Genomic DNA, 16,003 nt, shown 5'->3' on the forward strand with positions numbered 1-16,003 from the left:
GCTTCGAAGCTACGTCGACAAACTTCAAGAGCGATGTGTTAGGCAGGAATCCACACGGATCCCACTATACCACACGTCTTTAGGCGCTGCTACGGCCGATAACGATAAGCTTGGCCCGCTCGAGGTTGGCCCAGAATTCGGGACGCTTGCCGGTCCGGCATCAAGACGAGATCTGATTGGTCAACAATCTGGACCCAACAGCTAATCATGACCCAGTATTGGCCAAATGCCGGTTGCCAATGTCGCATCCAGAACGCGTCAGAAATTCCAGAAAGTTATAACCGCTTACGCTATATATACGAAGCACTGTACAACTGTTCTTGACTTTGTTTTGGGCATTAATAGACCTTGTGCACCTTTGGTGGTTGTTTTGGCGTGAAGGCTAGCTTGGTAGGCTCAGACCGAGAACTAAGCTGAGGAAAATACCGTTACTACAATGATCAATGACGGTTAGGTCTTTCTTGCATCCTGGAGCAGAGAACTTGGTTGGCATATTCAAGGAGCGGTCTGACGTAGGCATCTTAGAGTATCTGGCAGTCAATGTGAGCAATACGGGGAAAGGTGCACCGAATCACCTGTAGAACGGTGAATACCTTTTGAGCCGTTTTATTATATGCCTAAATATTGCATGTATGTTTTTCCGCATGTGGTCTAGTATCGTGACATTTCTTCGTATGTTCCATAAGCGGATTTATAATTTCTGTGATCCCGACCCTGACACGGCATCTCGATTCTCCTGTCTATTCTTACGAACAAATGATTATTATTCACTCGTCTTTAGTACGCACCATTGGTCAGTTTTCGTCTGAAGTTTTACGATGACTGTTGCGGATACAAAGTTGGAAAGATTTCAGGACGCAAGGTTGTACATTCGGAATACTTTCTTCGGAGTCAGCTACACGGCCAGCACCGCACATTATAACGTTAGACGGACCACCGCGACAGACGGGCCAGCTGGCGCTATGTCAGTGTTGTCAAGGAAGAAGCTAAACGAGTCCCCCCTCCGTGTTTATGGCGTATCTCTGGTGGTTACTGTGAGACACCCATGCTATCCATACTCCTCTGGCCCGGGCATAATCGCCGGGTTTCCACAGACAGTGTTCCCTCACCGTGAACGCACTTAACTTACAGCAGTGGTTACTGGTAACTCTGATGGTTTAATGACTGTAGTATGTGCGCTATGGAAGCACCAGGGGACAGTAATTTTCTGAAGTTAGGGGTTCACAACAATTTCTGTGGACGGGAAACAAAGAAAGCTCATGAGCCGAAACCAAGTAAACAGTATTTTACATCACCGATACTTGCATATAGTTCAACCAGAATAGCAGGCCGTTACGACGGTCCACCTTTTGAAGGACTTCGTTCCCGGTGTACCATGGCTCACGTGAACCGGCCGGTGCTAGTAGTGTATTGTGTGAGACTGGTGAACGTGTTCAGAGGTTGCTGTGTAAGACAAATAATGATAAGATAGTCGTTCAGCTGTAGCACCCTTTTGGTGCATAGCTGCCGTGTCACTGGACGGAGTCACGAGGGCTGGAATACTGCCAGATTGCCCAAGCCTAGACAGGAGCAGTCAAGATGCTGAGGTTGCGTTCGGCAGTGTGTGATTGGACGTGTTTTCTCTATGACCTGTATGAACACTTATAGAGCCGGGGAATTTACGGTAGAACTGCCTATGTGTACTGAACATCCTTGCGTGGTCGCCAAACATATAGTATGCACGCTATGGAAGTGCCACGGGACAGTGATTTTCCGAAGGTAAAGGCTCACAACTACTGCGGATCAGAAACAGAAAGAGAGTTCGTTAGCCAAAACTCGGTAAACAAGGTTGTACATCGCCAATACGTACATATAAATCAACCAAAGTGGCAGACACGGTACATAAACTTGACACCTTTTGTAGAAATTGGGGACGAGGTGCCTCAGTGGTCAGGCCGCGAATTTACTGAAGGTTTGGTTTCGAACCTGACACCTGCCTTTCGACTTCCATCTAGGCTTGGGCAGCTTGCCAGTATCCCAGCCCTCGTGCTTCCCACGGGTGGCATAGCAGTGAAGCACCGAAAGGGTACTGCATCTAAACGATTTTCTGTAGAAGCTAGAAGGACCATTCGTATCTTTGTGATTGGTCCTCCAGATGATAAGTGTGTGTAGAAAATCGAATTTTGTGGTAATGTATATTAATTGGTTCACACAGGGTTCACAATAAGACGAAATCTGTTCATAAAACGGCTAAAATAAGCATATTTGGTTTGAAACAATATATATCGGGTTAATGGATAACCAAAGTGTAACATGGCGTGTATTGGTACTCACCTGAAAGGCCACTCCTTAGAAGCTCTGTCGGCCATCTGACCCCATAACTACCTGGTGGTTGTGTTTACATCGACAGCATGACATCATTGTTCAACAGTGATGCTTCGCTGCTGAACAACCATGATTTATTTGAAAGCCTTGTGAAGAAAAGAATAGAGGGACAGAAAAAGACAGTGTTAGCCTACGAATCCAGACACTCATTCAGGCAATCTGAATGGAGACTGACAACAAGAACGCCACTGACATTGATCAGTAGCCACATGTTGTAGCGTCTCCAACCAGGCGAAGTGGAGATCACGCGGTCCCTATCCTCGTAGGCGAGTAGAACCGACTACATCCAAAGGTTTCGTAATCTCGTTCATGCCCTTCTGTCAGTTCAAGAGTTGGCCACCTCTCTGCTTCCGCTACTCTGAATTGGGCTCGGAAAACAACACCCTCTTCGACAAACGATGGTTCGTCATACGCAATAAATTTACTAACCAACGCAGCTCCTGATTCCAGATACACTCTTCAGTGGAAGTCCCCTTTGCACAACGGTAAATTCGCTTTCTAATTGTCTCGTTTTGGATTCTCCAACACAAACCCACACGAGCCATGGTCCTCAGGTAGCGATTTTCGAACACCTAAAGACATCTCAGTTCCGCTGCTTGAACAGATCAAGTCTCACATCCGTACAACAAAACAGCCGCTACTGCAGCCTGACAGACGTCCCTTCAGATTCAGGACATAGATGTCCCAAATTAGAAAACGTGACCCGAACAGATTCATAAATTGACTCCATCTGTCACAATACACTCAAAACTAATACAACATTCTATGTACGTGAAACGCTCCATAACTTCGAGCGTCCGTCCTTGGATTGTTTTTGGCATGTTCAGTGACTGCAATTCCCGGAGCCCTTTTCTCCAACCCCTGTGCTGAGTGAAAACGACCGAGAGGTGGACAATCTATGACCTGCCAACGAAGTACGAATGTACCAACCAGTAAACTTAGTCGGGTGGGCAACAGCCGCCTCCCTGTATGGGGACCCCGGGACTCAAATCACCTGTGGTTGATGACATTGGCGGAAGTGGCCCAATCTCACAGTCAGTGGCGCTCGTGCATCAAAGCCATCGCCTTCAATGCATAGCTACCCAATTTCCGAACAAACTGAACATGCATTTGCCTCCAAGGTTTGGCTATATGTTCCACTTTCCTGTTTTCCGGTAATCGAAACTGCAACAGCTATACCTATGGCACACGGTTTATAGCTGATGAGTTGATTGAATTGACTGATTGCAATTCCAGGAGCCTGACCTTGCACTTCGTTGGAGCAAAGTGCATACCAAAGGATGGGATGACTTTGGTCAGTTCATCCAAAAACACCTGTGCCTCCTCATCTTTGAAGACGAGAACGATATCGATGTGTTTACACACAGCTATGTGCTCAGGGCAAGTTTGCATGGAGGTAGAGAGCTGGGCCAGGTGCATTGGTGGATGAAGTCCCCACCCGACATTCAGTAAGATTCAATAAACTGGTTATTAGTTCACATTTAGTATTGCTTGGCTTTTCGTCTCGCTGCCTTGATTGGCCAAAAACTCTCTGAAATTTCCAAGGAACATCCAGACCACTATTCGTGATCTCATCTCACAGAACTGTGCAGTGTCACTTTGAGCTAATTGATAGCATTGTCCATATTCGTAGGACTGTGTTGTTGAGCATTTAACCCGGCTGAATGGAGGTAGAGAGCTGGGCCAGGTGCATTGGTGGATGAAGTCCCCACCCGACATTCAGTAAGATTCAATAAACTGGTTATTAGTTCACATTTAGTATTGCTTGGCTTTTCGTCTCGCTGCCTTGATTGGCCAAAAACTCTCTGAAATTTCCAAGGAACATCCAGACCACTATTCGTGATCTCATCTCACAGAACTGTGCAGTGTCACTTTGAGCTAATTGATAGCATTGTCCATATTCGTAGGACTGTTGTTGAGCATTTAGTAAAACCCGGCTGACCACCGGTGACTGCATCTTCGATGTGTTGTATAATCACGTGAATGGACACTTACAGGATGTAATGCCTGTGGGGTATCCGACTAGTTATCTACGATGTTTCTCAACGAGTTCAGTTCGGGCATATACGCCAGTTCGTTCTGGAAATTTGTGAACTCTTCTGATCCCACTTAATGGACAGTATTTATGAGGTCAAATCAACCAGAGCAAACAGTGATTCTCGTGAGGCACGATGTTCCCACGACCATCGACAGGTTCCCCCAATTTAAAGCTGATTGCAACGTTTATGTGGGCAGTGTAGTTCCTGGCTGCTCAGCTATAGGAAGATGGTTGATTTTGTGGTCCCTACCTGTACCCCTTGATCAACCAGGAATATAACCCAGAAAGCAGCAAAAAAGCATGGTGTCCGTATCATCCGATTTCTTATTTGGAATCTAAACAGACGACCACTGATCTGTCAAGTCAGTGAGGGTACCGTCACCAACAAACTAAACCTCATCATGGTGCGATGGTTTGTCTACCTCAGCAACTCAGTGAGCTGTGTTGGAGGATGTCCATGCAGAATCCATATAGTATTAGGTTGGTCAACACACTGAGTCCTGACAAACGCCAGATTATTTTACGAAGAAAGGTATCTCACGATAGAAGTGCTACTCACGCTGCATGAGCTACGCTTGTTAGGACGTGTATTTCTAGGACCATCTACCTCTCAGAGTTCCTTTCGATCAACTCTGTGCTGCTTGTAGGCAACCTGAATGAAGTCTGGAAACGCTAACTAGTAAACTCAGTCGAGTTGGCGAATTTCGTCCCCCCCCCCTGGATAGGAATCCCAAAGCTCAGTTCGTCAATGGTTGATGACACTCACTCATGTGGTTTGTAGGGTTCTTATATCAGAACTATTGTTTTCAGTGCTTAGATACTCAGTTTTTCACTCATTCAAATAATTAGACTGATTCAGTAGGGATGAACTGATTATGGCGATACCCACAAAGCCTGGCTATATCTCTTCTCTCCTATTTTCCGGTGACCGCAACTGTAGCAGCTTCAAACGATGTACCCTCTGTACATGGTTTGTCGCTGATAAACTTGGTTGAACTGAACTTCAATATTCGAATGGAGGTACGCAAACTCTCAGAAGAAGAAGCACACAACCCAAGGGAACGCTTCAGTTTTGTTTAATGTTCCGTAGTGAGAAGTCATACTGCACTACACGGCAAATTAGGCTCATAGCAGTTTTTTAAACCAAGCTCTTATAGGAGGAGAATTAGAAGCTTGGGACTTATCGAAACTTTCCACCACATCATTATGGGGATCAATGGCTTACGAGTTGGTGGAGATATGAAAGAGAGCGTGATCTTACATTTTGTTATGGAGACCGCTAGGAGTTAATAGCTTTCTTACTTGTCACATCGTAGCAAGGAGACACTTTAGGGGGTGGTTCCTTGCTAACTGATCAGTAGTTAAAAGGAACAACAAGGGACCAACTGACAATCAGATAACTAGAGGAAGCAAAACACGAACTTTGCATTCTTCACGAATGTCGCCATATTCAGAAACAACAAATTCAGTTGATACGCATGATTCGCCGCCATGCAACCACAACCTCTATCCCTTTACACTGAGTTTTAAAGTGAAAAAAGAAGATAGAGGAACCTGGAGCCGACCTACCTGAAGCATTCTGCGGTCGAAAAACCTCTAAATGCCCAGTCTGACACTGGAAAGCTATTGACAGTACGGTCACAGGTTAGGTACCATTTGTTGCCACGTCGGCAGCCAAGCTCATGGAGCATCATGAAGATTTAATCTTAAAAGACGCACCTCACCCAAATTCACGAATGTGGGAGTAGTCTATTATTTTGGTTCAGGTTAAGTTTTCAACGTTTCCCCGAATGCATATTTGGACTATTTTTGAGAGATATTGGTAGGTTGCTGAAGTCTAGACAGGAACAGTCCAGGTTGGGTTCGAACCACGGACTTTCCGGTCACTTAGTTTGCACCTTGACTACTGAGCCATCTCGAGCTATTAGTGCAATTTATAGTCCTAAGCTGAAGGGAAAAGTATATCATTTGTCTTTATATTTTCGTTTTAGCGTTTCCGTGGGAGGTAATCCCGTCACTGGTTTCTTTTAACAACAAGGACCTCTCAATGGACAACCTCTACTGACCTAGTCGATTTGCGGTGGCATTTCTTTTGAATGTGTTGGCTATGTTCCGGTGTATCCCAATCGGGCTAATCGTCACTCGATCTGGCCATCATTGCCGAAGAAAGCTCAGTGGGCAAGTAGCTCTCACAGGCCTTCAACCCACTGGCATACCTCATCTCGGAAATTACCTCGGTGTTATCAAACCGTGTGTGGACTTGAAAAAATCCGGAGTCCTCTCTGGTCTGTTACTTCTTATTGCAGATCTACATGCTCTTACTTCAATGAAAAGCACCTTGTTATCAGAGGCCGTGTGGGACTTAGCATGTGTACTGTGCGCCTGCCTGGATGAAGGTGAAAACCCTATCTGTTCGATTTTCCCACAGTCTTCTGTTCGAGGTCATACTGAGTTAGCTTGGATCCTGGGGTCCTGCTGTTCTATTTCCGTAAGTGACATCGTCGTTCTGTTGCATTGGTGCTACGAACCTGAACCAAAGATGGTCATACATTTCCATGTCGGTAGTTGTCGCCTTTTGAGGACGTGTTTGATCGGATAGAGTGGCTTAAATAGATTGACTTGCTTTGCCATTTAATCAAACAACACTCAGTCTTCAGACAGTTGACTGAAACTATTATCTTTTGCAGAAACCAACAAACAGACTTCAAAGCCTGGCTAAACCCACAGCGATGAAGGTCGCAGGTAATCTAATTGGTCGAGGGAAACTCTGACTTTGCGATGTTACGATCCAGGTTAAAGTCTTTTAATTCCTTTTTTTGGCAAGTCTTGTCGACTTTTGTCGGAAATAGAAACTGTAAACCATTCATTGTTGATTATTTCAAGTGCGCAGAAGGTTGACGTCAGATTCTCATGACCCCTGAGTATTTTGAATCCTGCTTGAAGTGGCTTATCACTAATGTGCATTCCTTTTTATATTCAAGTTTGTGGATTTGTCTGGTGGCGTTTCTTGGTTACTCGTTCTTCTCCTTCTTCATCCCAAGAGATTAGCTCATCTACCTCAATGGCGAGACAAGTCGGGTTTGCATTCTGTGAATGAGCAAGCGCCACCGCACGCCAAATGCAAGCAATCGCCTGACTCAGCTCCTGCTGGCGCGTGCGTTGGCCTCTTCACCTATCCTGTGCTTCAAGCTGCTGATATTTTGTTGTATGGTGCTGACGTCGTTCCTGTTGGTGCGGACCAAACAGCTCATATTGAGCTTGCGCGTGAACTCGTCCGCTCAGCAACCACAAGGTGGCCCGCATTAGCGTCCATCTTACGAATCCCTACTGGTTTGGTCCTAGGCGCCCCAAAAGTATGTTTTTCAGTGTGATACTCACATTTGTTTTGTGGGCAGTTTTGGTAATCCCTGAATTGGTGGAACGTTTTTCCCCGCCAGGTACAATGGTATGACCCCAATGTGGATCTCTAAAGAGTAAATTCCTTAAAGAAGTTAATTTGAAGCCCAGTTGGTGAAGCTTTTTGAGTACCTCTCACGATTGGGCTGTTGTAGAGGGGCGAATATCTTGTACGCTCGATAATTCGAGAGGTTTCCGTGGCTTACGAGGCCCCTGTGATACCTGTGATGAGCAAACAGATAAGTATTTAGCAAGAATCTTTTCGGGTCGAGTCGATATACATAGGATCATTCGTGTGGTCTACGGCCTTAAACGAAAGCAACTGATACACAGTTACACTGAGGGATTGTCTTAATTGAAAGCTGAAGACGGCATTAGCCAGTCTTGTGTAGACGCTTTGCATATATGCAATATATGGACCTAGTGGATCATCCACAGTCTTGAATTCCAACAGAATAACGTGACTGTTCCTAGAGCGTGCTCTGATGAACATTCCCCGCAACTGTGATTTTCTCGTCAAGATATGTTGACATTTTTTGTGCATTCTAGGTTGAATTCTACAGATGGCTATTTAGGTGTTCTAAAGTGTGTCAGCAGAAATTCCAAGATGGTCCGGAATCAATTTAAGGTATTCCGAGGGTTATTTGGCCTCTGGCAGAAGGCCCGAAAAATTGTGTATAGTTCATTACTTATCTTAGTTGGTCATTTTTGGATTCCCGCTGAATCATTTTGGGGCTTTGGCGTAGTTATGTTTCTGAAAAGTACCAGACCACAACGTGAAACGTACCGCGAGTTATTTCCATACGTGTGCTTATTTACTTGCTGAATCATTTTGGGGCTTTGGCGTAGTTGTGTTTCTGAAAAGTACCAGACCACCATAACGTGAAATGTACCGCGAGTTGTTTCCATACTTGTGCTTATTTACTAATTTATCATGTCCTCCATCGATCATTGACAGATCAACAGTCTCCGTAATCCCACCAAAAAGATGAGCAAATCTGATCCGTCTGAGGGTGGATGCATCTACCTAACAGATTCACCTGACCAGATCCGTCTGAAAGTCCGGCGTGCCCAAACCGATTCCCAGCTCGGAGTCAGCTACAATGCTGAAGATAGACCCGGTATCGCCAATCTACTCCGCATCCTGTCTGCCTTGGAGGTAAGATTTGTTGGACTGGAGCTTACTGTTCCCGTTTCCAACCAAGTTGCAGAAATTCTGTACAACGGGTGATTTAATTTGTCTGATCCTTCTCATGCGATCAGCTCTTTCGTATGAAATATCCTTGTAAACGACTGCCATTAATCCCCATAATTTGCTCTGGGAGATTCTTGTGGATGACTGTTGACAGATAAGTCCCGTTGAATTGTACCTCAGTGCGTTGTAACATTTTATCCAAAGTCCGTTTGTGGCAGTTTTCTAGCAATGTGACTAGTTTGACTACATCGACTGCTACTGATACCCGGGGGAGATGGCGGATAACTACCAGAGGATTTTGACACCCTCCCTTTGTTAACTTGTGCTTCGTCTTGTTAGGCTGGTTGGGTTTGGGTGCTGATTTCTCCTTTCACATAAACGTGGAAATCCAACTGCCGGAGGGCTGTTTTTTCGCTCTGGGGAAATAAACTGGTGTTTCATTTAAGTAACAAACAAAATTTCGGATACCACGCGCCATGTTATATCTGTACTACTTTCCGCCATCATATGCTGCGGTTGCCTTGTTTTCTGGTGGAAATGCGTATTCCCGTTGACTCGGGTATATCCCACCTCCGATTCCCGTCCTACCCTCTCTGCCTGTCCTTCTGGAGCGTTCCGTTCCAAGACTGAGGTCTGTGATCATGTTCACTCCCTCGGTCATTGTTAACCTGTTCACCAAACCGTACGGTTAAAATCCGTGTTCAGTATAGCACGGTGACAGCTGAGTTCCCTCATCTTCAAGTCCCGTTTCGCGGGAGAAACAAAACGCCATCTGAGAGTGGGGCTGGATTTGTCTAATGGCTTGACATTTAGCCAAATAGGTAACTATATTCCTCAAGTCACCTTTTGATACTGTTTTCATAGGCCCAGTCGAAAGTATTGACTGGCCAGTTTGGTCTAATAGTAAATAAGGCGCCATTTCTAAATTACCGGTATCTAGCTTGTTTGCATACCCTGAACATCGCATTAGGTCTGAGGAAACCTTGCTCAACTGGTCTAATCACAACTGTCAGGAAGGTCAGATTCCCGAAAACGACCCCAGAATGCCAAAAGCCCGCTAAGACCCTAAAGGTTCACCAAAATCGCTATAGGGAAGCCGGAAAGTATCCAGGTCACTCAGTCAGTCATTCAACCAATTCAGCAACAGTCTGAATCGATGAGAAGTTAACTTCAAAATAGCGCGAGATCCCTTGTAACTGTTGCACTCGATTGTTCGCTGCTGCTTTTTGGAGGGTCTTTTTCTGATACTAAGGCCCTGGAGCGGTAATAGGAGTAAGATATAACAGTTAGGAGATTTGCTTCTCGGTGCTATTAGCAGAGCGTGAGCACGTGTGTGCTCATTCGCTAGCTTCAATAATTGTCGGCCGAGGTGATCTCCAAAGGCTGAGGTGACTGACAGTTGAAAATGTTTCACCCTTTTCCGCGCTTACTCGGAAATCAATAGGGTATAAATTAAAGTGCGGATTGCACTGCTGATGATCCCCATTAAGAATGATAAAGTTGTACAGTAATTCACTTTTCAGCACGGATCGGCTTCGCTTGCAGGAGGAAATCTCCATTTGAAGCCATTAGATCTTACACTGCCAACAAAAAATAAGTAGCTCAAAGGAAGTATAATTCACAGGGTTATCGGGCCTTCCATCTGAGAAATCGTCACTCGAGGAGTCAGTGCCTGTATGATGTGTATTCTATGACTGAAAGATGAATGGCATTGGCCAAGTGCGAATCAATCACACGCTGCTCAACCATTCGTGGCAGATTGGTTGAATGTCGAACTACGATAGGGGCTACAATGATTTCCAATAAAGATGAGACCGTCTGTACAATGCTTGAAGGATGAATGGCATTGGCCAAGTGCGAACCAATCACACGCTGCTCAACCGTTCGTGGCAGACTGGTTGAATGTCGAACTACGAGAGGGGCTAGAAACTCTGGAGTACAATGATTTCCACTAAAGATGAGACCGTCTTACAATGCTTCTCGGCTTTTCAGCATAGATTAGCGTCACGTACGGGACTAAACTCCCGTTGAAAGTTCCCAAATCTCACACTACCTGCAAGGTCGGTTTTTCGAAGCGATTTGTTACTTTCCGGTGGAGATGTACACATTACCCTCGGGGCATTCCGCCTCCCCAGTCGGCTTTTCGTAACAAAGTTTGTCGGAAAATTGAACGAGTGCAGAATGGCGCTCTGCCAGAGCAGAGAGCTTCGTTCCCTTGGGACATGTCTTGTGATAAGGTATCCAGCGATTCAGTTTAGACTTGCTTTACGTGGCTTTAAGACTGAGGTAGGTGTACGCCTTTAGTAACCTGCCTCTACTGGAACCTTGTATCAAACAGTTTAGCAAGTTGGACAATAAATGTTGTCATTAACGTTGACGATGCCCCATGGTTTTAGCCAGCTGAATGACTCGACCAAGGTACATTTCCACTGACGGCCTGTCTAGCCAGAAAGATGTTTGTTAAACGAACTCCGTCTAGGATATTTTGGTGCTAAGAATTGGGTCGAAATAATACAGCGGTCTAAGTATTGCTTACCAGGTAGTCCACAGATTGAACTCAACCCTCAGGATTTGGACCGCCACCTCAACTAACCTGGCACCATCTTGGTTCTTCTGCTTCCTACGAAAAAGGTTTCACAGCTGAGGGTTTTGTGACCAGTTGGAGCAGTACTACATAACCTGGTAATTCATTAGGTAATTCATCTGTCGTAGTCCCCGTTTGAGGCAATTCGCTCAATACGAAGTAGATGCACGTTCCTTTCGTAGTCCATGAAGTCCGTAGATGTTGTCAAAGATCAGGAGCTTCGTGATATCCTAATAACTTAGTGAAACAAGACTATAACGAGTTTTACTTACAAGTACCATCTTTGCAGAATGAACTTACACAGATGGGGCTAGTTGTTTATCGCTTACCGAAAGCACAAAATCTTTCCTAATACTTTTGATAATGAAATGGACGATGGTGTCAATAATCTTTTTTTTTATTTTCTGATAGAACCGTCCGTTGGAAGCCGTTGAAGAACAGGCAAGCCTATGGGATAAGACGACACTCAAGTCAAGAGTAACAGACGCATTGGTCGAGGAACTCAGTCCCATTCGGAATCGGGTCAACGAACTTAGGACGACGCCAGAAGGACGATCCGAAGTCGTATCCGTGCTACACAAGGGATGTAACTTAGCACAGCAGATTGCGCAATCTCGCCTAAATGCTGTCTATTCTGCCATTGGCTGTGGACTGTCGTATCCATTATCTTCAACAGGTTTTTCCGAACGGTTAAGACACTGATAGACTAGCACGCAATAAATCCTTTTCTATTTCATGCCATTTGTTAGCTTTCTTACAGTCGGCTTTTTGCCTATGGTTGCCCACAAGTTCAAACATAATAGCCTGCCGTCTTTGTTTCCACAAATACCCGCGGAGAATGGGCTTAGGTCAACGATTTTTGTACACTGTGTGTATGATCACTGTTACTGCAGTACGAATATCTTGCGCTCTTTTTGCTCATAAGATAGGTTGATTATGTTTCCTTCTGATCAGCATAAGCACTCGAATTCACTGCGGGCTAGTGAAAATACTACTTTCCAAGCTTCGTGTGGCTGAATAAATTTGGAAATCTGTATGAGCATAACGCTACGGGATTTGAAGCACCTACCATTCGTGTCATTTAGAGCTAAAGTCACTTGTGAGCCATCAGTTTCAGATGACTGCGCGCGATACCCACAATTTGCCCCCGTTCGTTTTCGTTAAAAAAACCAGTTTGGACTAACATTACGACGAGATAGATCTTTCAAAACCCCATTTATTATACAACCGAAACAACAGATACGGGCCTGTTTGCGCTACTTCGCAGAGGAGGACTTTTTTAGTACGCAATCGCTGTCTATTCGACAGTGAATTTATCGTTCCAAAAAGTTGTTTAGATGTTGTAGATCCTAAAACGAGAAGTCCAAGTGTGGCACGCCTGGGTTGCCTTTCCGTTCATACTACTTGCAGGTGGATTTTGCATTTAATTTAATTTGGTATTATATGTTTGAATTCCTCAGTATCGATAGATCTGAAGCTTCAGTCTTGAGTATTACGTCTAAACAAGGAAGCTGTCCTATCCGATGAGTGCTTCGAGCCTTCTGTTTATCCCGGATGGGTGGAATTTCGGTCCCGTAGTACTGTGCGAATTCGCACAGCGCCACATAGGCTTGTTGTAGTGCTTTATGTAGGCTGCAATGTTTCCTGCGCATGCAGTCAGCCTACAGCAGCGTTAAATTGGTCGGTTCCAAACCACGTTTCCCGACAGTGATGCATCCCCACCACAAAGTCATAGTGGTTTTCACATTGACTATAACTACGAATATGATAAAGTGCACTAGAAAGCGTTCTAAACTAAGTTAGAAGTCATCGTTTCTGGACACTTCGAAGACCTATTGCCGCGCAGTATTCGACATAAGAGTTTCGTCAGGCCAGGTGATTACAAGGTTGGCCGAGTTTTATGATGGAGTCCCCGTCAAACAGTTGAAGCCTGTTACTTATATGTGGGAGGGCAGCCAGCTTGCTTCAATAGTGTATTCAGAGCGAGGCCACATTTCCCGACAGTGAACGGGGGAAATCGGTGTATCTCTACCACAAAGTCAATAATTTTTACGATGCATTTACTTCCCTTACTACCATCGCGACTAGCAAAACCGATGTCCGATCACGCGTATCCTCTCCGCGTGTATGTATTATTTGACTTGCTTAGTCTTATGACATGCACGGGTGGTGTGGTGAAATAAGGAAGTGTAATTAGTTGCGTTTTATGCAAATGGTCGATCGATGTATCTTTATCTTGTCAGTGCTCATGTTCAGCCGTTGTCTGGAGCTACAATTATGCTTTGATGGTGACTGGTGAATCTCACCAATCTAATCCATGAGATAAGCTTTGCTTTTACAACAAGCTCGCTTGGACTCAGTCTGCATGATGTAGTGGACCGCATATGGCGGATGATGAATGTCCAGCTGACGATAAACAAGGAGTACTATGGGAAAATATTTTAACGAAACACGATCAGAGATCTTGATTCATCACCACTGATCTTCCAGATGAACGTTTTCAGTAGATATGTTATGCGGATAAACGTGCGGTGAATTTAAGCCAGTCTCCTGTGGAATCTAGAACGGAGTCGCACCAAATGAGGGGCCTTGAGGTTTTTGCGCGTATAGGCGTGTAGAATGCACCTTAAGGGGCCTTTGGAAGGAAAGTTCCGTAGTTCAGCATGTATGGGGTCGAAGTATTTTCTCGCAAATATTTAAACAAGTTTATATTTTCCAAGATATCCATGAGGAAATTAGGAGCCGTGTTGTTGGATGACCGTCCTAATAGTGTCCGACAACAATGAGGTTAACTTTCCACAGTCTACAAAAAAGCGCTGTTGAGCAATACGGTATTATGGACAAGGCAGTGACGAGGATGACAGATATGGAGAAGCGTCTTCTGCGTGAAAATGCCAGTTGCACTAGGGAACAATTGTTGATAGTTGTTGGAGAGGGTAGAGGTGTCGTTATAGTGAGTAACAGTGTAGTAAAGGCAAACTGCATTAGTAGCTCCTTTCTTGTTTGTGGAAGACAGATGTACTTGTCGTTGTATCAGAATCCCCCCGTTGCGATGTTCATTGAAGCCGTCTTAATGAAGTAAGCGTCCTTCTAGTAACACCAATCGGCGTCAAGTTCCAGAAATTTTTGAAACAACCTGAGCGACCTTCGTCTGGTTTCTTGGGGAAAATGGTGCACCAACGGAAGTGTAAAATCTTCACTTCTGATTACTCTCATTTTACTCCCAGTAAATTCTCACTGAACAAAGATTTGCACAGCGAAACTAACTAGTGGACTGCGAGCCTCAGAGTGATTCTCTACCACTTAAGCACGTGTGAATAGTAAGTGGGAGGGGAGTCCATGGTCTAGCAGCGCTAGTGGATACGGCAATGGGAACACAACAACGATAGTATATAAAACTCGATGTGAGTTAAAACGAACGCCAATCCGGCATTCGAGTAGTTGAGGTTTACATATGTTAAGGGGGGAGTACCAAAGATGAGTTGTTCTTGCGAAAACAGAGGAGGGGAATTCGGTCTTGCAACAAGTGATATAAACTCGACGGGGTGGTCGGATAAGCAAAGTGTGGCCTGTTTGGTAAATATGGGAAGAGAGACAGAAAGATCCAGATCAAATGCGCCTCTCCTGTGACAGTAATGGCAACACAGACCGAGGGCCGTTACCTGATGATGACTATGTATTCGCAAAATACACGTTGGACAGGGGGGAATCGATTAAACGCAACCGTTTGCATTGGATTAGATAAGAGAAGGAGGGGCAAGGAGAATAAACCCAACTTCAAACGTCGAGACTTAGGTCCGGACTGAGATCACATAAAGTGGTCACACAGAAGTTTTGGGTTAACACAGTCACAGACGGTATCAAGATCAACATTCCGTACGGTCCTTGCACATTCGGAGTGACGCGGAGCGCCTGGATTATCACACGCTGACTTCGTCTGCGAACTCGTGCTTGTAAACAACTCGATGCAAATCACGATGCCAACCACACAAAAGTAAGCAACTTTGTACAAGAAACCTCAATTGTCCACGTTTGTGGTGTCAGCACATTCCCAAGTCTATCGCTGACCGGTGCAATGCAATGTCAAGGTCCGCAAACCTAACAACGATGAGCGGAATGATGGTTCGTTGGTTGGATTGCGGTCAGCCCTTTCGAGACCAGTCTGCTGATTCTGCCTAACATCGCGATCACGGAGCAGATTAGAGCAGGCCCAACAACTGAGGCACAAACGCATGAGTAAGTAGGTAAGTGACACGCACATGCGCGTATGCTAGAACAGCACTATCCTATGGGGCGGTCTTTGTGACAAAGTGAATGGCGGGTATGGTGAACCAACACAAGTGAAAGGAAGAAGGCCTTCGGTGCGGAGTTATTCATTGGAAAATGCCAACTGAACAGTTACAGAATATTGGGCTGGGGGGGGGGG

At 45.1% G+C, this 16,003-nt stretch overlaps 1 protein-coding gene across 1 annotated transcript; it reads left to right on the forward strand.

Moving 5' to 3' along the window:
- Nucleotides 1-6,394: 6,394 nt before the first annotated feature.
- On the forward strand, nt 6,395-9,027 carry T265_15554 (hypothetical protein; the record flags this gene model as incomplete). The annotated part of the gene is made up of 3 exons (XM_009178588.1): nt 6,395-6,890; nt 7,384-7,755; nt 8,757-9,027. Coding segments are annotated over 3 exons (1,023 nt in total), but the record flags the coding sequence as incomplete, so codon positions are not given.
- Nucleotides 9,028-16,003: the final 6,976 nt, after the last annotated feature.

Source organism: Opisthorchis viverrini (genome assembly GCF_000715545.1).
Source record: "Opisthorchis viverrini unplaced genomic scaffold opera_v5_598, whole genome shotgun sequence".
Classification (NCBI taxonomy): Eukaryota; Metazoa; Platyhelminthes; class Trematoda; order Opisthorchiida; family Opisthorchiidae; genus Opisthorchis; species Opisthorchis viverrini.